The 23,628-nt window shown below is 37.5% G+C and overlaps 1 protein-coding gene across 2 annotated transcripts in view; it reads left to right on the forward strand.

Annotated features, from left to right (window-relative positions):
* The window catches only part of SLC44A1 (solute carrier family 44 member 1), a 1,740,232-nt gene that overhangs the window by 1,365,933 nt on the left and 350,671 nt on the right, over positions 1-23,628 (forward strand). For both annotated transcript variants that reach the window (XM_044061029.1, XM_044061030.1), the window contains exons 11-12: positions 8,761-8,917; positions 9,980-10,063. In XM_044061029.1, coding sequence (XP_043916964.1) covers positions 8,761-8,917; positions 9,980-10,063 — 241 coding nt within the window. The remainder of the gene's footprint in view (positions 1-8,760; positions 8,918-9,979; positions 10,064-23,628) is intronic.

Below are 23,628 nucleotides of genomic sequence, written 5' to 3' on the forward strand. Positions count from 1 at the left end.
TGCCTTTCAAAAATGAGATCCCTTTGATGCTTTGTAAGCTCTCTGTGAATCATGGCTTTTGCTGTAGCAGGCAACTGAGTAAATATCAGGAAAATCCTACTAGGACAGCTGAACTTTATTATATAGACGCCTGGGTGGATTTAACCACGGTTGGGGTTTGGTCCCGAGAAGCCGAGGGACCAAACAAAGACAACCTGGTTAACTCCCAGGCGTGGTTATTGCTATTATACTATGACATTATTTAAGAAAAGAAACAATTACTTTTCTTAAATAATGGCATTGTATAATGCCTCTTTGCTGCCCTTCCGCAGCTGTCTGGCATCAGCAGTTCTGATGTACCGCGATGCCTACACAGTACATCAGAGTTGTGGCCAAAAGCAACGGAGAAAGCAAGATCTCCATTGCTTTTTACTGTTTCATGTTAAATGGGTTTAACATAGAGACAGTTTTAAAATAAGCAACGGAGATGTCCGTTGCTTATTTTAAAGCTGTCTCGCTATGTTAAACCTATTTAACATAGCGATACAGGTTTAAAAAAAAAAAAGCAACGGAGAAAGCAAGATCCGTTGCTTATTTTAAAGCTGTCTCGCTATGTTAAACCCATTTAACATAGAGAGACAGGTTTTAAAGCAACGGAGAAAGCAAGATCTCCGTGTTTTTACACTGTGTCGCTATGTTAAAGGAGTTTAACATAGCGAGACAGCTTTAAAAAAAGCAACGGAGATCTCCGTTGCTTTTTTTAAACCTATGTCGCTGTGTTAAACTCTTTTAACACCGGGCGACCGGACCTTTTTCCATTAGTATAAGTCGATTTACAACGTGCACGCTGGCCAATCAGCGTGCACGTTTTGGAATATTAATAGGGGGTCATGGAATAATTGAGGTTAATCGAGTCTCTTTAATTGATGGCAGGTGTGTACCCAAGAAGACTGAATGCTGTAATTAAATCAAAAGCTGCATCAACAAAGTATTAGTTTAAGGGTGTGCACGCTTATGCAACCAGCTTATTGTACTTTTTTTTTAATTTTTCCCCCTAACAGATTTGTTTTTCGTTGAATTGTACAGGTTATAGGTCACATTAACGGTGGAAAAAGTATTGAAATGATTTATTGTGGTCTCATTTTTTTATATCACAAAAACCTGGCATTTTAACAGGGGTGTGTGCACATTTTATATCCACTGTAGTTTTCTCTATTCGATACTTCCACGATGGTATTCAATTTCCCCCCTTCCATTCCCTCACTACCCTGTGATCTTGTGGTAGAACTTTAAGTTATTAATTTAGCAGCACAGTAGTATATCCTGTTTACTTCTGTTATATCACATGGATCTCTATGGACAGCCTAATTACTACATTCGTTTTTATCAGACATTACTTTTTGGGTTTTATTGACCTTCTGCAGTCTTATTTCTCTCATTGATCTTAATGTATCTATCCATGTCCATTATCAAGCAACTCTTCTCTTAGCTCATTTTCTTTCAAACTGAGGGCACATCCTTTGTTTTCCATTTCCTGCTGGCATTCTATAGAAAGTTCTGTAGCATCTTCCCTCAGGGAGCTACTAAGTCTAGAAGCCATTGTTTTAGCCTTTCTCACTAGCCCTCATGTTATCAGCTATAAAGTTAATTATCTCTACATTTTACTGTAACAATTAAGGGTCTCATGGAGTAAATACCTTAAAAAACTTTTTAATAACTAGTAACATCCAGTGAGTGCTCTGTTGCTAATCTCAAAAGGTAACTCCTCTACCATTATGACTGGCATGCTAGCCTAGTGAACGAATGGTAACTGTGGAATGCTAAGACTACATTAATGGGAACTATTTAGAGGGTAAAACACCTGAATATCTGTCCCTGTTAGTCACTGCATATTTCTACAGAATTGTTTAATGGTGCACTATATGTTGTAATAAATAATGTGCTGCCTCCTTTGACCAAAGCTTAGTGTAGACTATGAGCCTGCCTGCTACCAGCCCTAACTCACACCAGGTGATTATATACTGAAATCCTGATATTTCTCCATGCATTTTTCCTGATTTATGTCTGTTTATTTCTTTAAGCTAATGAGTAGTATGTTGTCCTATTGAGCCTACAGAATATGACCTGCTAAATAATTAATATCACAGAATTGCAAGCCCACTTATGATACTGGTAGCGTCTAGCATTAATAAGTGAATGTATAAATGCTAACTGTTTTTTATAATATTGCCTTAACTACCATACTTTATGCTAGCTTCTTGCTACTAACCACCACTGTTGTCTCCCTCTCTCTCTCCCCCCCCCCACAAGTACCCTGCTCTTCATTGTGCTGTTCCAGTGTATAATTTCTGAGAACTTACCTACCTGGTGACAAAGCACCCGTCCAACAAATAAACGGTGGTTTCATCTCTCAGCCTCTACTCCCTGCTCCCTCTCTCAAGGAAACAAGAAAGTATGTTATCTATGTCCTGCCTGTAAAGCCTACTACTGTCCACTATTGCTTCAGGGGTTCTAAAGCACGCTCTGTGCCTGGACAGCCAGCAGCCTTTACCCCCCCAACTATCTGCCCTGTAACCAAAACTCCTCCACCACCTCATAGTACCCCTCTTACTAACTTTTCCCCCTTCCCTAATCTGACACTAGCTAAACCCCCCTTACTGTATTGCCTGTAATACTAGCTTTGTCCAGTAGGTGGCACCCCATCCCATCCTTTATTTTCCTGCTTATCCATCTGTTATTCTGCTTTTATTATTCTATACTTTTAATTACCTTGAACCACTCTTAAACCTCACACTTTACCCTTTATTTTAACTCGCTACACCCTCCTGTTTTTCTAATAGACACCTTACTTATCTCTGATCCTTCCCACTTTAGACTTGCTTAACTTACCTTCAGTAATCAGCTCTGCTGATTGTTTCTCCTCTAGCTGCTCCATTACCTGTTTCTACCCACTCCATTCGCCCTGCGGGCTCACTCCGCTCCCCTACCCTCAATTCCCACCCACCCCCATTGCTGTTAAACTCATACTTCTACAGCCACACCCTCTCCACGTATCACCCTATCACAGACTACTACTACTTAACCCCACCCCCTACCTCAATTTCCTTTATCAGTTTTTACCTTTTAAGTCCAGACTTTAACCTCTCCACTCTACTTCATTCCAGTATCGCTGACATTATACAGCCTTCTCTCCTACACCCACCTCTATTGTATTGTATTACACACGTCTTCTCTCAACCAGCTCTACCTCTTACAGCACTCTCTCCTTTCTACCACCTCTATTGTATCATTTACTAGACACCTTACCTCAACGTACTCTTATCACCTTATCTTCACATCCAAATGGCCCTAACACACAATTTTATTCACACACACCTACCACTCTTAACTACTATTCTAGTTTATCTTACTCTTCCATACACACTAACCTTCTTTGAACATTTTTCACTTCCTCAACACCACCACCCCTACCAGCAAACTCTACCAGTTTCTCACATACATTCCCTCAACCACATTAATATAACCTACACTTTTATGTACATACTTCCAAAGTAACACAGATCTACCCATGTCACTTATTTTCATGACAAAAAAACCCCACACAACTACTACAAAATCCTAAAGTTAATACAATATCCTCAAAAACACCCCCTATTGGATGGTGATATTCATCCAAGTCCTGGCCCCAATACAAATGTTCCCAGTTACACAAACAACCTAACATCTCATTCTACCATTACCCGAAAAAGACCATCTAACTCCGTCTTGATAGCTCACCTCAACATCCATAGTGTTAACAATAAAATTACTCACCTACATGCACTCTTATATTCTCTGTATTACAGAGACATGGCTAAAGCCCTCAACTCAGGACCATGAAATTACCCATCCTGGGTACTGAGATGCGACTGCAAAACCAAAAAGGGTAGAGGTGTGTAGCCATTTTGTATAAATCAGAACTGCAAGTTTCACTCTTCAATGTGCTCCTGTCCTCAAATACTAATGCAGAAATCCTTACTGCTAAACTTCAAATCAACAACTCCAAAGCTATCTAATTTGGTCCCATCTTCCCCCCTGGAAACAATATCAAAACTCTTGAAAACATACTTAGTTGCCTCTCTACTCACCTACCTCAGGAAACCATTGTGCTAGGTGACTTTAATATAGACTGGGCAACCTGTAGCTCCCCTAATCCTATCAACCATATAAATCTTTACGGATTCTCGCAAATAATAACCACATCTACTAGAATCCATAAACCAAGCAACAAGGAAACCAGCCTAGACTGGATCCTTCTAAACAGCCAACTTGATATTTATAAACCAGGAATCCTTCCAGACAATATCAGTGACCATGCTCTAACCTATATTATTAAACAAAGAGTTCATAGCCCTAATACTAATATTTTTAAAACCTACCGTTCTAAAAAAAAACTTCAAACCAGAAACCTTCCAAAATGAACTGAAAGCATGTGACTGGTCACCATTGTATCATCTTCAACTTGATGAAGCAGTGACCTACTTTAATACTAAATTCCTACAAATCCTAGATTACCATGCCCCTTACCGCTCTTCCCGAAAAAGTACCAAAATTTCCCCATGGCTCACAAAACAAACTAGGCAAAAAATCCTCTTAAGAAATAAAATGTGGTCCAAATGGAGAGCCTCTAAAAGTCCATCAGATCACCTTTATTTTAAACAGTTAAGAAATGCCACCAAAAAAGACATTCTACAAGACAAAAAAAAAACTACTACCTTCACCTCCAACAAACCCACCAACAAAAACCACAAAAGTTCTGGTCAGGCATCAACAAACTACTTCAGCCAGGCCATTATAAATCTCCTGCACCATCAGGATTCAACCATAATAACTCTAAACAAATTCCCAATGCCTTTAATAACTATTTTACTGAAGCTATTCAAACCCTAGCTAATACATTACCACTTACTACCACCTCCCCATTAAACACAATGAATAGTCCAGCTCCAACCTTTCATATACAACCTGTACCTACATCCCTCATTTGCAACCTCCTTCAAAAACTCAAACCATGCACCCCTTCTGCTGACTGTCTTCCAGCTGAATACCTACAAATTGCAGCTAAAGTCATTGCCTATCTCATCTCCATCCTTATAAATAGAACAATTTTGGAAAGCACAGTCCCTTCCATATGGAAAGTCTGCCATATCATCCCACTACATAAATGTGGGACATCTACTGAGCTTTCCAACTTTCATCCTATCGCCTTACTCTCTCCAATAGCTAAAATAATGGAAAAATGCATCCACAGACAACTGCTTGACCACCTTCTCCAAAATAATTTGCTTGTCAACTGCCAGCATGGCTTTAGACCTTTTCGGACTGTATAAACAAAAATCGTAACAATAACTCTCTTTCCTCAGCACTATTTATTGACCTTTCAAAAGCCTTTGATATGGTTAACTATCACATGCTTATTGATGTACTAAAAGCCCAATCACTGGACCCACAAGCAGTATGCTGATTTAAATCTTATTTAGAAAACAGACAACAAGCAGTGCTTTGGGATAAAAATCTTTCTACACTCCTCCCTGTGAACATAGGAGTTCCACAAGGCTCTATTTTAGGCCCGTTTCTCTTTTCAGTGTTTATTAATGATATACTTGCAAAAATTCCTCGAGCCACCTGCATACAATATGCAGATGACTCTACCTTAATATGTTCAGCCAAGTCCATTACCTCACTCCAGACCCTCACCCAGACAGTATTTAACACTGTTGAAAATTGGTTCACGCAACACTGCCTCCTGCTCAACCCCAAAAAAACAAAATTATTGCTGTTTGCTCCTACTTAAAAGTCATCACAACTTCACTTCACAGTAACCTCTAACAATAGAACTAATATATCCCCTGACACTACAACTCGACTCCTGGGAATAACAATTGACAACAACCTCAGCTATGATGACCATATTAATACTACTATAAAGTCTGTCAACAAAAAACTAGGCACCCTTTATAGAATCAAACCCTTCCTTACCCCTATAGCCAGAACCACTATTGCCCAGACCCACCTGATCTCTACGCTGTTCTATGCTTCTGCTATATATACCAATCTCTCTAAAAACACCCTTTCCAAACTTTCAACCAGTTACAATAACATAGCCCGATTTGCCACTGGCACCCCCTTTAGAACTCACCACTGTCACAACCTAAAACAACTGGGATGGTTAGAACTGCAGAACCAACTACTTTGTCAACAACTTTTTATCACTCAAAAGATCCTTTACCACCCTTTTAATACTCCTATCCTCACTAACCTGATTACCCCCATAAAAATCTTGCAACACTACGCTCAGCTAATAAGCTTCTAGTTTCCACTATTAAATCCAACAACAAAGCTGGGGACTTGCTTTTCACCAACACAGTGGGAAAAACCTGGAACCAGCTTCCTAGTGAACTTTCTACCCTTGCTTCCACACTGCTTTTTAAAAAAAAATCTTAAAGAATATCTTAAAACTCACTGGCTCTGTCCCTGCTCTAACCTTGACTGATATCTCATTTCCCCTTCTTGGTCTCCCAATGCTTCTCTACTCCATTGTTCTATGTTGCCTACCTGAAATAAAGATTTCTTCCAAAAAAAAAATATATATATATAATTTCTAATTTTTTGGAATCTCCATATAGTTTTTTTTTTTTTAGCTCTCAGATGTTGTTTGTTTGTTTCTATATATTTGATCTTGGCTTAAACACACTAAAGAACTCTCTACAAACTTATCGTACCTACAATTTAAACAATGTACTATAACTCATTTTACTGTTGATATATATTGTATGCTTTGTCACTGCCGATGCTTGGAACATTTCTCCCCGGGCCTCTACTGAAAATGGACATCTATCCAGTTAGACCAGCCCGGTCAACAAATGTCAAATAAAATAAAAATAAATAAATTAATAAATCTTCCTCTGGCACATTCTCGTCAGTTTCATCCTGTGTCATCTGTTGCTCTGTCATATGGGAACTCACTGGCCTATCACTACTCAACATTGACTGCATTAGAGTTTCCACAGTTTCCTGTTCCTTTCCTTGCTGTCTAGCTTCAAGTGAACGTTTGTACTGGTTTCCTGTAGAAGGCTCCAAAATATCTGGATATGGCACCTGACCAGTTGCTTCCTGTTCCACTGGTTTCCCCTTAATTTGGATATCCATTGCTCTATCCTGTTGTGGTGCTTTCTGCATTCAATTGTCTACACTGAATCCTTCTCTTTGCAGCTGCTCCATAACCTCAGTTCCTATTTCTTTGACTTTTCCATTACTGATCTCTTTTTCTACTTTTCCTCATGGTCTTCTTTTTCTACTTTTCCTCATGGTCTTCTTGTTTTTTGTATTGTAAAGTTTTCCATATCCGGATTCCCATGCCTGTATTTTTCTTCAAATATGTTTGGTGCTGTTCTTTTTGAATTGATTAGTTTTGCTTTCTCCATTGCATAAATGTTACACCATATTAAATCTTTTTCTTTCCTATGTCCATATTCCTTCTTCAGATGTCTCCTGATCTTCCTGTTTCTCCTTACTTTGGGGACTGACTCCATCATGCTGTGATGTAACCTACCTGTTAGACCTTCTACACCAAATCCTTCACTTCGCAAGTACTCCATAACTTCAACTTCTATTTTTTTTAGCTTCTACTTTACTAATCTTATTTTCTACATTCCCTCTTTGCGATATTTTTTTTATTGTGAAATTTTCCATGTATGGATGCCTTTGCCTGTATTTCTCTTCAAATATCTTTGGGGGGTGCCTTCTTTATATTGATCAGTTTGGCTTTCTCCTTTGAGTAAATATTATGCCATATTAAATCTCTCTTTCTTTCCTATGCCCATGTTTCTTTTTTATGCTTTTCAGAAATCTCTAGGTTTTGTTGTTTATATTTTCGCACTTCCTCAGATGCTTTTTCCAAACCAATCAAAATTTCTTGATCTGTATACTGTTTCTCACAAATCTTTTGTATTAATGAATACAAATTTTTATTTGAAGCTTCTGACAGTTTTTCTTGTGGAAGTATTTTTCTTTCGCTACTTTCTCTCAATTGTTTTATATATCTTGTGTCTGGAAATCCTGGGCTTTTTGCATAATAGTAACAATACATAATTTCTTTCTTATCCTCAATAATCCACTTTATCGTCTTTATGGCTCTTCTTTGGCCCATCAGTTTTTGTGATTTTTATGGACGACTACTTCCTTGTACAACAGTGGGGCCATCCTCCCCCTGGGCCTGGCCCCATTTTAGGAATGTTTCTGTATTTTGAGGACTCTACACTGTCATCTTTTCCAGTCCTGACACCAGTGTGCCTACCAGGATTGGGCACTTTTTATCCTAGGTCTTGTGCACCCAGCTCTCTTTTTTTAATTTTTAACCTATTTCTGGCCATGATATATGCTGCTATATAAATGCAGTTTGTATATCAGTGTCATCTTGTTGAGATTTTGAGAAAAACAGTGTCCACCTCATGAAGGTGACTTATCTTTTGGACCCCCTCTATGAAAGCTATGTATTCCAAGAGTTTTCATGCTGTCACAAGTCTGTCAGCTAAAATATCTAAGAATTGCTGAGAGGCCTCCCAAGAAGAAACTCCTGTGTGCTAGCTGCTGTTGGTTGCTCTTTCAAAGACTAGCATGTATGGTGAATACTCGCATGTGTAATTTCAGTGGCTGCTTATATTATTCTGCTTTAACCATTAATTGTTATTGCATTTACTTAATTACTATAATTTTATTGATGTGATTTTGATTTTCACACAGGGAAAAAAAGAATCTGCCATTCACACCTATTTTGGTCTCGGTGCAGCGCCTTATTCGATACCATCTTGGTACAGTTGCTAAGGGTGCTTTCATTATTACCTTAGTGAAAATCCCTCGATTGATTCTTATGTACATCCATAGCCAGTTGAAGGGAAAGGTAAGCAAGCTGATGTTTGTGGACTTGCTCAAATTAATTGTCTTTGGGGTGAGGAAGGGTTGTGCTAACATGTGAATATTCCAAATCTGCTGTCATAGTCTGTGTGTAACATTCTTTATGTATAAGTGCTTGCACTTTTTTAAAGATGGGCATTAGGAAGCTCACTGTCATGTCAGATAGATGGCACTACTGTTATTTTTTGTAGTGGGCAGTAATATTTCGGGGTCACTTGGCTTTCCTGTATAGATGAAGGATATAAGTCAGGAGTTGTTTCACTTGATTAGCTTTTGGGATAAACAGCTTTCTGCTGTTGCAGTTCTGAGTTTGATCAAGTTTCATTTCTCTGTTGCTTCACATTTTCAGTTGTTCCATTTGCGTAGTTGGTTAATATGGTCTTAATTTTACTGTTAATAGGTACTTTACCTTGTCTGTGTTTTTTTTTTTTTACATGCATATTTATTACTTTTAGTATTACTCTACACACTTGGTGTGTTAATGTGCCTTTTCTGTACTCCTAAAAAGATTTTTTTACTTTCCAGTCTTGTGTAATGCATCAAGACAGTGTGCTTTTAGTTTACAATTGGTTGCTAAGGTAAACCTTTCCTTTATGGCAGACAGAAGATTATAAGCAGTACAGAGTATTTAAGGAGATTATAGCAAAAATATGAAGAGTACTTGATAGAACAAGGTATGCATTTAGGTTGTATGACTTCAGAACTGAGCACATTTGCACATTAAGAATTTGCATACCAGATGTTTGCACAGAATACTTCGCTTGAGCTCCATGATTGTTTTCTCTCTGCTGTCACTCTTTGGCTGTTAATAAGGAAGCTGGTAATGCTCAACCCACAAGAATCTGGAAGGACCCTTTCAGAACAAGGTTCTATCCATGACCTGCCAGATGAAGCACACTGGCTCAAATCTCAGTATAGTGAAAGATGGGAGCTGCAAAGTAGTAGGAGGTCAGCTGGAATGGGGCAGAGTAATCTAGCTTTAAAAATAAATGTACATTTTCAGTCACATTTCAGAACTAATAATGGTTAAATGTGTTTTTCCCGCCAGGAAAATGCATGTGCTCGGTGTATGCTGAAGGCATGTATCTGTTGTTTGTGGTGTCTGGAAAAATGTCTGAACTTTCTAAATCAGGTAAGATTTTTCCTTCCTGAAACTGCCTTTATAGTATGCTTATAACTGGAAAGCAGGTTGACGTTAAAAGAAATCTAGACAAAAAAGTCACTTTTATGAGTAAATTGTTCATCAAATGCTTTCACCATGTTAACATACACTGTTTCTATTATTTTTGTGCAGCTGTTAGTGCCAGGGCACATTGGGTGCACCATTTAAGAAGCATATGCTGCACCTTACCAAGATAAAAGTAAAATACGGTAGGCCAGAGACCCTGAATCAGGTTTCATAAGTCACAGCATTCTACTGCCATGCTTCCCTGGGTTTGCTGCAGGCCATCCACTGTTCTTCTATGGATGGCAAGCAGGAAGAACCTGCTGCAAGTTACAGGAATGACTTGCACTAACTCAAAATGGTTCTCCACCACGCTACTTAGTGCTGAGTCTGTGGAGCAGCAGTAGGTGAAGGTAATAATTTTTGTACCTATTACTCTTTCTCCTAGAAAATTGCATGTAACATTTGTCTGTTTCTCCTTTTGTAGGTCACTGCTAATAGTCACTGTGGGTAGGTATAAAGATGTTACTTCAAGCTGCTATTAGAACAGCAACTATAAATGGAGAGGTTGTACAGATTAGTCAGGCTTGTCTTGTAAGCAATATACATTGTATTGTAGTCTTTTAAATATAGCCTTACATTTTCTTGCTGTATTAAGGGTTTATCTTGATCTAGTTAATTTCTGCTGGGTGGTTGTCAGGTAGCTTTCACAGATAAGATGTTTTGGCTTATGAGATGGTGTTTCTCAGTAGATCTCACTTGCAGCATCCTTAATTGTATGGGGGATGTATGTGGTCAGTCTGCTAAGCCTCATGCTCTTTTCTGGTGTACCATACATCCATCTTTAGCATGAGAGTACTTGGAAGTATATATGGGACATAGAGGAGTGCCAAAACTCAGAATTTTCTTGAAGTGTATGTGGTGCACTAGTACTGGCAGTCGGCTTCAGCTGCAGCTTCAGGAAGATAAATAACCTTTGTAGAACCTTCCTGTTTTCCTAGAGAAAGTGTATTAAAGTTTTTGTGTGTGTGTCAGGAAGGGCAAATGTTCTTGTGATAGACAGATTCGTTATAAGGGTGCATACCAGCTGTGTTTTCTGTGTAAGTGAGGAACACTATGTAAGGTGGTGTCAAATTTTTCTGTACTTCACACCTAAGATGGTGAGGAGTAGGCTCAACTCCCTTAATTTATTTTCTAGAGAACAATTTTCTCAGAGATTTGGAGTGAATGACCAAGACAACCAATACCTCGCAGCAGATTCCCCCCTCTCGGCACAAAAATAAAATGAGGGTAACTAAAGAGGTATCTAACAAGTCACTGTTCTGCAGTATAAGACTTTTGACTCTGCTGAGGTACCTGTGCAGCCTTCAGGCTAATAGTCTATCTCTCCTGAACCCTCTTGATACTGCTGTGGCTTGAGAACATTGCACTTTCTCTCAGACTGTCCTTCAGGCAAAACCCCCAGTGAAGGAAGAACCAGTTTATCTTGAGAGTGAAGAAGGCATGAGGGAAGACAATGGTGTGTCACTTATGTATTCTTTAATTGAAAGCATGTCATGAGACTTCAGAAGAAAATATATATATATATATATATATATATATATATATATATATATATATATATGCAAAAGACAAATTACTTGTTTCCTCCTCCTTCCCTCTGCTCAAAAGTGTTCATAGAAGGACTAGTTTAATTTTGCACAGGGTTTATTTAAAGCCATCCAGTCCCTTCAGCATTTTCCAGCTTCTTCTTCTAACCCCCATAAAAAGAGGGAGAAATCTGGTTTGGAGGCACTGTTTCCAAAACAAAATTTTTTAAAATTGAAAGGAAAAATGTCACACACTCAAAAGAGATACTGTGAAGGACTTCCAAGATGGCTGCACACTGATCAACATAATTTCAGCTGTTCCAGTGTGAAAAAAGAAACTGGGAAATAGCCATTTTTATTAGCTTGAGTAAAATTTGGTTACTAGTTAAGTAGACTGGATGCCAGCAGTGAAGAAATTTACAGAACCTGAAAGAAAATCAACCTGAAAATGTAAAGAAAAAACACGGTCTGGAAAGAATCCTGTAGCTGCTCACCAAAAAGTAGTTCAGACTTCAGCTCTGGTACAAGAAATGGCTTCCAGTAATTGAGCGGAAACCGCAATCAAATGTACTCAGAGGTGAATAAAATAAATGAAATTTTGAAGGAGTGTATCAACTCAAATAGCAAAAGGCTGGAAAAGTAGAAGAGGTTTTAAATAGCTATTCAGATGAATGATAAAACTGCAAATGTTAGAGACTGAAGTGAAGAAGAAGCTAGCTGAGTATGAGACTTCTCAAGAAGAGCTGTTTAAAAAAAATGGTAGAGTTAGAAGAAAGAGTGAGCAGAGAAAATGAGATATTCTGCTGTACCAGAGAATGTGGAAGGAACAGCTTGTATTAATTTTCTGAAGGCACCAATAAGCGACTGGACTAGTGTTCCACAGCTGGATTTGTTAATTAAGAGTGTATGCTCTAAACCTGGCCATGAGAAAGGAGTCAAGACCTGTATTAATAAGGGTGCATTCAAACCAGTAGAAAGAGATGATCCTGAAAAACTGTTGACAGAAGGGAAAAGTATTAAAAATGTAGAGCTAGCAGAGTCTTTGTAGAAAATGAGTATTCTCTGTACACCAGGCAGTAGAGAAGCAAGTGTATCCCAGCAATCAGGGAATGTTGAGAGGCAAATGTGAGATTCAAACTTCTGTATCCATCTGTCTTCAGAATATTTTTTCTTGGAGGAACAAAGACAATTTTTGATGAAGAACAGGCTAAGGAGAAAATAAAAAAGTTTATTCATCAAAAAGTGAGCCAGCAGAGGGGATTATACTTCTCATTCTTCTGACAGTAAAGCTCATGGAGAGACACTGCCAGTGAAACCTTTTCTGGTATTCCAAAAGAAATTGCTTGAGAGAGAGAAAAAAACTCACAAAGATGACTAGAAGAGTTAGAAATGCCTTGGACTTCAACCAGAGTCTGGTGCTGGGGGATGGAGATGAACAGAACGAAGACCAGCGACACTGAAATTAATGATCAAATGGAAGACTATAACGCATCAGTCACATTTATGAAGTATGGCTTTGCAAGAAAAAGTGACTGAGGATTACTGGATTTTTGTTTAGTTTTTTTTTTTAATATGAATAATTTGTTAAAAACTATGTGGGAATGTGTAAAGCATATACACTTTGTCATTAATGTTTAAAATGACTCTAAAGGGTGAAAAAGTAACTGTATGCAAAAAAAATGTTAGTGTTTGCATACAGTATTTCATGATATAAACTGCATGTTATCTATACCAAACCAATTTTGTGTACTCAGGAGTATTTTAGATATGAGGGAAAGTTTTCAGTAACAGTTGTGTGTTAAATACAGTAAAATAAAAACTTAGTTTTTAGTTGTAAGGAATATAGGTTTTATAGAATAACAAGAGTAGAAAGGTTTGAAAAAAAAGCAAGTTGCTGTGATGCAATGCTGGGTGGGGATAGAGTGTAAAAGTGCATTGGTTATATTTGTAGAATTAAGGTATTTTCTCATTTTTATGGGGTAAATGTCTGGATTAATGCTCTTAGCTTAAGCTGTAAACATTTTTTTCTAAGCAAGGTTAGAAAAATAAAAATGATGAAAGCTGTGAAAATATTTGAAGATTCTTACAATTGCAAAGATATTTCTTTATCCCATTAAATGTTCAGTGGGAGTCGAGTAGTCTGCAGCTGAAGGTAGTTATATGTTCTGATCTGAGAGAAATTGACAAAGATTCATTGTTGACTACTTCTGCATAGAGCCAAGCTGTCTGTAGGTGAACACAATCAATTTTGAGAGTTCCAAGCATTCTTTGTTGAGGGAAATGCAAAATTTAAAGGTACTATGACAGTCAGTTCAGTGAAAATAGTTTGAAATTATGGGAAATGAATAAGTGATAGCATCCTCCTTAGCACCCTTAATATTTTAATGCATTTACGAGAACAAATTTAGTTTTATTTAAAGATAGCTAGTGCACTATTTCTTAGGGCTAAAACTTCATGTTTTCTGAAAGCATACAAGCTGTTTTTCACATCTGGAGGAGGTGTAGAGATAAGAAAAGAACAGACCGTAATCTGTGTATGTGGGAACACAGGCTGTGGCATGCACTTTAGTATGGGTAACCGTAATTTTAGGTTACATAATGCCTGTGCAGGCAACTGTTGATGTGGGACAGTTCTATCTAAAGGGTTAAAGTTAATTTTTTAAGATGTGCATAGTTTTGTACATTTCTTGTAAATTAATAGGAGATGGGTGTGTTATGAAAATGTATTTATTTATTTATTTATTTATTTTATTTATTTATTTGAGGGTGGTTGTTGAACAAAAACTCTTGAAAAAATTGTCATAGGTTCAAATAGAGATAAGAAATAACTATAAAAAGATCAGTCTGCCAAACAGTAGGGTGTGCATGTAACAGAAATGTTGGAAATACACATTTACAAAAAAGAGTAACTTTTTATTGTAATGACTCCACCATCCATATTATCCTGTAACATAAATAGCCTTAATAGGTATAGATAAAAAGGAAAGAGTGTTGAATGATATGCAACACTGCAGGAAACACATTTGAAAAGAACTTAGCATATGAATTTGACAAAGAAAGGATTTCAGAATAGATATTCAGCAGAATATCGGGTACAAAGTAAAGGGGAGTAATTATACTACTTGCTAGAGGGGGCTCCATTAGTGATAGAAGGGAATAAACAGTAATGGTAGATTTGTGGTATTAAGGGACTATTAGCAATTGAGAAGAATTACACTGACATGCATTTATATTTGTACTCCACAAAAAAAAAACTGCTATTATGGTGCATAAAAAAATTTGGGGAGAAATCAGCTTTTAGCAGGGAATATTACTTGTAGGTGGGGGGACTGGAGTTTGATTAGCAGTTGTGAAGATTGAATGGAAAATAAGAGGGTGTATTTCTGAAGACATTTATGAAAATAATTGGTATGGATGCTTATTCAGTAGTAGGAGCTCAAACAGGTTTTATGCATTATTCCAAAAAGTACAGTAACTGGACTAGAATAAATAGAAATTGTATTTCACAGGAACATGTGCATTTAATTGAAAACTTCGACAAAACATCCAATAACTATTTCAGATCAGGCACAGATAACATTAAAATAAATAAAAATGCAAGGGAATGGACTAAAAATGAGATATTGCGTTGCTTTCCCACCTCCTTGTTAAAAACAGAGGAGTTTAAAGAGTAGGTAGTGGAAATTATTCACACTTATCAGGGAAGATAGAAGTATTTTCAGAAGTTATAGTTAGTGAGTGTTATAAAATTAAAATAGAGTTTAAAAATAAACTAGAAATAGAAGGAGAGAGATGATTAAGAAGTAATAGGAATGACTTAGGTGGGCTTACAAAGATTAAAATATTGCAGAATATGGGAGACTCTTACAAACAAGAATAGGAGCAAATTGCAGACTGCTATAGAGAAAATAAGAGATTATCTGGATAATATCCATGAAATACTGCTGTTAAGCAGCTATTTTTAATAGTACATCCAGAGCAGAAAAAACTTTTAGCACATTTTTGGCAGCAGAAAGTAGGAAATGGGTTGTTGCCAAACTTAGGGAGCCTATAACAATATAAATTACCAGAGGTACTGTAGAGGTTTTCAAGACGTTAATTTTATGAAAATCTGTATAAAGCAGAGGAATGTGGAAGTCAGGAAAGAGCACAAATGGAAATATTTATGAGAGACTTGATTATGCCAAGGTTAGAAGTAGATGAGGCTTAACAACTAACAGTTAAGATAGGAGGAGAGGAGATGAGTATCAGTCCTCACGAGAGTCTCCAGGAACAGATGGTACTCCTGTGGAAGTCAGGAGGGAAGAAAGTAATAAAAGTCTGGAAGATTTTAACAGTGTTTTAAAAGGAGGGGAAGCAGCAACAACTTGGAAGAAAGCTGTGGTTTCTGTATTACCTAAAGACCACAAAGATCAATCAGACCCAGCTTTCATATAGACCCAGTTCAAATTTAAATTGTGGTTATAAAGTGTTTGTCTGTACTAGCTAAAAGAATGGCACAGATGTTGCCAAAATTGATATATATGGATCTGTGTGGTTTTGTGGTGTAGAGGCAAACATTTGACAATATTGATAGAACAGTGCCAATCCAGAATGTAGGAAATTATAGCTGTTGTTGGTGGGTCTTGATACAGAGAAAGCATTCAGCAGAGTAAGCTGGGATTTTGTGTAGGACATTGTAAGCATTTGAAAAACAAATCGTATAACACACATTGGTAACCCCTATAAACTTTTATTAAATACAAAGAACTAGCACTTTTGTGCACTGCCTTCCAAGGTTCTAAAATACATCAAAATCTCCTGTTTATAAAGGAGTAAGAAAAAACACACAAAGCCAGTGAGAGAGCACTGCAAATTAATCAAGCAACATTATTTCATTAAAAATAAAATTCCAGAAAACTCTTAAAACTAAATATTTCATTAATTCATTATTAAGACCTTCAGAACTAAGGGGTTATAAGAAAATATATACCATCTGTCTTTTCTCAAATATATTCCCATTATGTTGCTCTAAAAAGTGAATTGCAACAGAATTAATTCAGGATGTATTTTTAATATCTGTAACGTGTTCCTGAATACCCTTATGTACAGATCTCCTAGTCTGACCTATATGATAATTATTACAAGGATATCTAAGACCATACATTGCAGCTCTTTATAACAGTTCTTATTCCTAGGTGGTTTACATTCAAACTCATTTATGATAAAAGTAACATTTTGTATCGAAGTACTTAGACAGGACAGCCCTTACATTCAGCAGATAAACTCTTTTCAGTTTTCATGAGAGTATTAACTACATAATCACCTGAACTAGGGGAATTTAAGAAATATTTAAATTTAAATTGTTAAATGCATCATCCCACCTAATAATATGCCAATATTGTTTTAAAGTATGAGCCACTCTGTTTATAAAGGGTGTATGTCATGTGACAAAATATTTTTCTTCTTAAACGGAATCTTATTCCGCCTGCTATACCTTCTGTGATGGGTCGATACTTGCCCCCCTCAGTTGTAACTTTGTCTTAGAGGCTTCCAGTTGTTTCTCAGTATGACCCCTATTTAAAAGCGCTTGAGCTACTTCACAGGCAACCTTCTCAAATTCTTGTTCATCAGAACATGACCCCGCACCACAATAAAAGTTGCCCTAAGGAAACAAATCGGTAAGGTGCTGAAGGTGAGAGTTAGTTGCCTGCCAAAAAGTATTAGCAGGACTAGGGTTCCTATACAAAGTGGAAGCTATTAGTCCATTTTTAATATACTGAATAAAAAATAAAATAAAATCCACTGCTCAGCAAGCAAATGCTGTAGTTCCGTAGGGTAGATATAATGTAAGTCACAAAGGAGGCGGAGTACAGCAGAAGTAAGAACAAAACTCCAAATTTAATTCCAAGAATGTGCACTTATAACATACGGATGAGCGCTTTCACCATTACAGCTTCTTCAGATCCTTGTATAAAAGTCACAGTAGACCTCCCCTTATATAAGCAGCTGAATTAATCAATTAAAAACAATTAAAAGCAATGCTGGAGGATTTAAAGAACTCTCCCATATTTAAACATGTTAATATAAAATAAGACAAAAATATATATAAAGCATGCATAATGACCTAGAAACATGTAAATAAACATTCTGATCAGTTCATATTGATAAAATACATAATCAAGAACATATACAAATAAATAATAGTTCATTTTATGTTCCTGCGTTGTCTCAACTTGGGTTTTATAGAAGCTCTATCATTCAACCCATGCCCCCTATCAGCTTTCAAACTAATGATCCAGTCAGTCTCCTTAGATTCAGTAAGATTCATAGTATTACCACCCCTCTTATTCACAACAATTATCTCTAGGACCCGGAACAAAAAGTATGATCATTGTCATTGGTGGTTAGATGTTTTGCTAAGGCATTGTGTAAAGTGCCCTTTCTCATGTGGTAAATATGCTCTCTCATTCTATCCCTTAACGGCCGGTTAGTTTTACCAACATAGAAACTCGGGCATGCCTGACAAGTAGCTAAGTACACCACATTAGGTGTCATACAATCTGCATCTGCCTTGATGGAGAAAACGGTGTGTAAGTCCGGGTGTATAAACACTTCACTGCTATCAATAAATGAACAAAAGTTGCAGTGACCACAGGGTTTAGTGTGACCAGTGTTCTTCATAATCCTATCATGTCTGGGGTGACAAAGCAATCGCTTTAGGTTGCTCTTATTCTGAAATAGGAGACTTGGTGTCTCTCCCACAATGCGTTTCAAGTCATCATCAACCAGGAGAATATCCCAATGTTTGCTAATAATTTCCTTTAACAGATATTAATCAGAAGTATACAGAGTAGAAAATTTAATAGATCTATTTAACATATGATCTCCAGCGGTTTGATCTTGGACCCTAAGTCCAAAGTATGGTGCACCTGAAGTGCGAGACATGTATGCTTCCTCCATGTATGGTATAATCTCATTGTCCTTGTATCCCCGGGTCAATAATCTATTTCTCAGATTGTCTAATTCTGAGATAAATCCCTGTTCAGTGGGGTTCAATCTCGAGGCTCTAATGGCCTGTCCTTTCATTATATTCTTAAAAACAAATTGTGGGTGCATACTAGACCTTAATAACAAGGAATTGCAGTAACATGCCTTGCGGTAGACCCCCGTATTTATCATATCATCTGTTAATCTCTCAATATATAGGTCTAAAAAATCAATTCTATGTGTAGAATAATTCATGGTAAAAGTAAGGAATGCAGTTAAGTCATTCATAATGGATAGCATTGATTCCAGCTGTTCTGATGTTCTATTCCAAAGAACAAAAAGGTCATCAGCAAACCTTCTGTAGAACACCACATGTTCTCATAAAAGTGCATTCTTAAATAAAATATGTTCCTCCCAATATGCAAGGAACATGTTGGCGTAGCTATTTGCACATGGAGTGCCCATAGCTACGCCATCGCGCTGTTTATAGATCTGGTCTTGGAACATGAATAAGTTGTTCTCCAAGACCAGTTCTAGAAAATGAACTATAAAGTCTATCAATACTGCAGTGTAAGTACTGTGTGCTTTCAGATAATTCAACACATAATCAAGTCCTATGTCATTAGGTATTACAGTAACTAGGGATTGAATATCAAAAGTCACAAAAGTATAACTAGAGATTCTATCATGGTGTCCAATACATTCATACAGATCAATCAAAAATTGCTTGGAATCCTTCAAGACTGTAACATTGTCATTCAATGCACATCTCAGATGTTTCTCCACAAAAACTGAAAGATGTTCAGTTACCCAACCACGGCCAGAGACTATGGGTCTCATGGGTGGGTTCTTCATATTTTTGTGTACCTTGGGGAGACCTTGTATAATCGGTATAGTGGGTGTATAAATCATAAGGTATCCACATAGCTCCTTATTTATTAAATTACTTCTAAGAATGTCATAAAGCGTGTCATGAATATATCTGACAACAGAGTGAACCTGTTCCATGGAAGTAGGTTCATAGAACCTGTCCTGTAACATGGAGAACATGGCCTCCGTATAAAATGACATATCCAAGACTACAACTTTCCCACCTTTATTGGCTGGTCTAATTATAATGGTGGGATCATTCTGCAATTTCCTCAAACACTGACGTTCCCGAAAGCTCAAGTTGTCCCGCCTCTTCTGTTTATGGGGTCCCAATTGAGTATTATAGTAACTATACAATTCCTCCTCTGTTAACTTAAGGAATGCTTCAACTAATGGGTGGTGAGTTGGTACAAAATCACTTAAATTCTTAAAAGCAAACTTCCTGCTCTGTGCTGATTCTTTCTCAGAATCATTATAAATTAATCTAAGCGTTACATTCCTACAAAAAAGTTTTAAGTCCACCATTGTATCAGTCAATTTGCTCTGACTTTTAGGAATAAAATTCAAACCTTTGTTTAATAAACTGGTATCATCATCTGTTAGAGTAATGTGGGACAAATTATAAATTAACGCTTGTTGTTCCACATTCTCTTTAAAGTCTGATGGGGCATAAAATCCCCTTATAATTTCCTCTTCTGTCTGCCCCTGCTCATGGAGCGAGGCCTGCGAGGACCTTTCTCCATGCGCACTGGCAGAGGAAAAGTCAAATCCAAACTTGAGAGATTGCTAGAATCAGTCAAAATAGTAGTTTTCTTAGGTTTGACAACAGGCTCTGATCCTTCTTTTGTAGAAACAGGTCTGTTCTTAACCACATGTACTTCAGGATATAAGTTGTTTCTAGTACATGTACTGGGATGTACAATGTGAATAACATCCACAGAGTCCTTGCAATTGTCTGTGGTAGTCCCAGCGACAGGTGGTATTTCTTCCAGAATACATGCATCATTACTGATAGTGACCCCCCCAGTACAAGCTTGGGCAGAGTCCATCTCCACAGGAGTAATGCTGTTGTGTCCATTCAATTCAACACCCACATTCATGCCATTTGTTACACTGTTACTTGTACCATCGTTGATAAAATTAAAGTGTGTAGATTCCTTGACTTTCCTAGGAGGCATGGGGGTAGAAGGATCCCTATGCATCTGAAACATTGTAGAGGAATCCTGCCCTGTTCTGGGCCATAAGAATACATTGCCCAATTTAAAATCATTAATATTCCTGGTGGCTTTGTGTTTTTTCTGCTGTAAAAGTTTTCTTTCATACGCTAGCACACAATCTAGCAGGTTCTCAAACAAAATGGTGCAACCATTTTGTCCGTAAAGTTACTAAAAAGCTCCTGCTGTTTGCGCTTTATATTATCTGTTAACCTAACCTCCTCAGGGAGGAAAAAGTTGATTAGTAGTTGCAAATACTTGCGACTCACCTCAATGTTTAGGCGTTGCCATTTCGCGAGTAAATCTGGATGTTCCTTGCCTTGATTTGGCATATTAAGAACCCTTAAACCTCGCGGAATAATATGTTGTTCGAGGCAGAACTGGAAGTGTATCCGCTGTGTTTGTAAGCGTTTAAGCCTCATGAAATCCTTCTCCATGCTATCCAAAACAGCATGTAGTCTTTCCGAATTCAAGGTCGTCGTCATGACATCATCAGAAGTCGGCGTAAACTCAAAAAACAGAGATGCACTGACAGTTTTTTTAAATACTGTTGGAAACGCGCCTGCAACGCTCCAGACCCACGGTCTTCACTTCTCGGGACATAATCCAATTCAAGATTCGCCATTACCCAAGAAAAGAGTCTTACTTTTGCTGGCAAGCAGAAAAAATATACTGAATAAAAAATAAAATAAAATCCACTGCTCAGGAAGCAAACGCTGTAGTTCCATAGGGTAGATATAATGTAAGTCACAAAGGAGGCGGAGTACAGCAGAAGTAAGAACAAAACTCCAAATTTAATTCCAAGAATGTGCACTTATAACATACGGATGAGCGCTTTCACCATTACAGCTTCTTCAGATCCTTGTATAAAAGTCACAGTAGACCTCCCCTTATATAAGCAGCTCAATTAATCAATTAAAAACAATTAAAAGCAATGCTGGAGGATTTAAAGAACTCTCCCATATTTAAACATGTTAATATAAAATAAGACAAAAATATATATATATATATAAAGCATGCATAATGACCTAGAAACATGTAAATAAACATTCTGATAAGTTAATATTGATAAAATACATAATCAAGAACATATACAAATAAATAATAGTTCATTTTATGTTCCTGCGTTGTCTCAACTTGGGTTTTATAGAAGCTCTATCATTCAACCCATGCCCCCTATCAGCTTTCAAACGAATGATCCAGTCAGTCTCCTTAGATTCAGTAAGATTCATAGTATTACCACCCCTCTTATTCACAACAATTACCTCTAGGACCCGGAACAAAAAGTATGATCATTGTCATTGGTGGTTAGATGTTTTGCTAAGGCATTGTGTAAAGTGCCCTTTCTCATGTGGTAAATATGCTCTCTCATTCTATCCCTTAACGGCCGGTTAGTTTTACCAACATAGAAACTCGGGCATGCGTGACAAGTAGCTAAGTACACCAAATTAGGTGTCATACAATCTGCATCTGCCTTGATGGAGAAAACGGTGTGCAAGTCCGGGTATATAAACACTTCACTGCTATCAATAAATGAACAAAAGTTGCAGTGACCACAGGGTTTAGTGTGACCAGTGTTCTTCATAATCCTATCACACAGTACTTACACTGCAGTATTGATAGACCTTATAGTTCATTTTCTAGAACTGGTCTTGGAGAACAACTTATTCATGTTCCAAGACCAGATCTATAAACAGCGTGATGGGGTAGCTATGGGCACTCCATGTGCAAATAGCTACGCCAACATGTTCCTTGCATATTGGGAGGAACATGTTTTATTTAAGAATGCACTTTTTTGTGAACATGTGGTGTTCTACAGAAGGTTCGTTGATGACCTTTTTGTCCTGGAATCAATGCTATCCATTATGAATGACTTAACTGCATTCCTTACTTTCACCATGAATTATTCCACACATAGAATTGATTTTTTAGACCTATATATTGAGAGATTAACAGATGATATGATAAATACGGGGGTCTACCGCAAGGCATGTTACTGCAATTCCTTGTTGTTAAGGTCTAGTATGCACCCACAATTTGTTTTTAAGAATATAATGAAAGGACAGGCCATTAGAGCCTCGAGATTGAACCCCACTGAACAGGGATTTATCTCAGAATTAGACAATCTGAGAAATAGATTACTGACCCGGGGATACAAGGACAATGAGATTATACCATACATGGAGGAAGCATACATGTCTCGCACCACTTCAGGTGCACCATACTTTGGACCTAGGGTCCAAGATCAAACCGCTGGAGATCATATGTTAAATAGATCTATTAAATTTTCTACTCTGTATACTTCTGATCAATATCAGTTAAAGGAAATTTTTAGCAAACATTGGGATATTCTCCTGGTTGATGATGACTTGAAACGCATTGTGGGAGAGACACCAAGTCTCCTATTTCGGAATAAGGGTAACCTAAAGCGATTGCTTTGTCACCCCAGACATGATAGGATTATGAAGAACACTGGTCACACTAAACCCTGTGGTCACTGCAACTTTTGTTCATTTATTGATAGCAGTGAAGTGTTTATACACCCGGACTTACACACCGTTTTCTCCATCAAGGCAGATGCAGATTGTATGACACCTAATGTGGTGTACTTAGCTACTTGTCAGGCATGCCTGAGTTTCTATGTTGGTAAAACTAACCGGCCGTTAAGGGATAGAATGAGAGAGCATATTTACCACATGAGCAAGGGCACTTTACACAATGCCTTAGCAAAACAACTAACCACCAATGACAATGATCATACTTTTTTGTTCCGGGTCCTAGAGATAATTGTTGTGAATAAGAGGGGTGGTAATACTATGAATCTTACTGAATCTAAGGAGACTGGATCATTCGTTTAAAAGCTGATAGGGGGCATGGGTTGAATGATAGA

Source organism: Protopterus annectens, chromosome 2.part0 (genome assembly GCF_019279795.1).
Source record: "Protopterus annectens isolate FY-2018-M chromosome 2.part0, PAN1.0, whole genome shotgun sequence".
NCBI classification, from domain to species: domain Eukaryota; kingdom Metazoa; phylum Chordata; order Ceratodontiformes; family Protopteridae; genus Protopterus; species Protopterus annectens.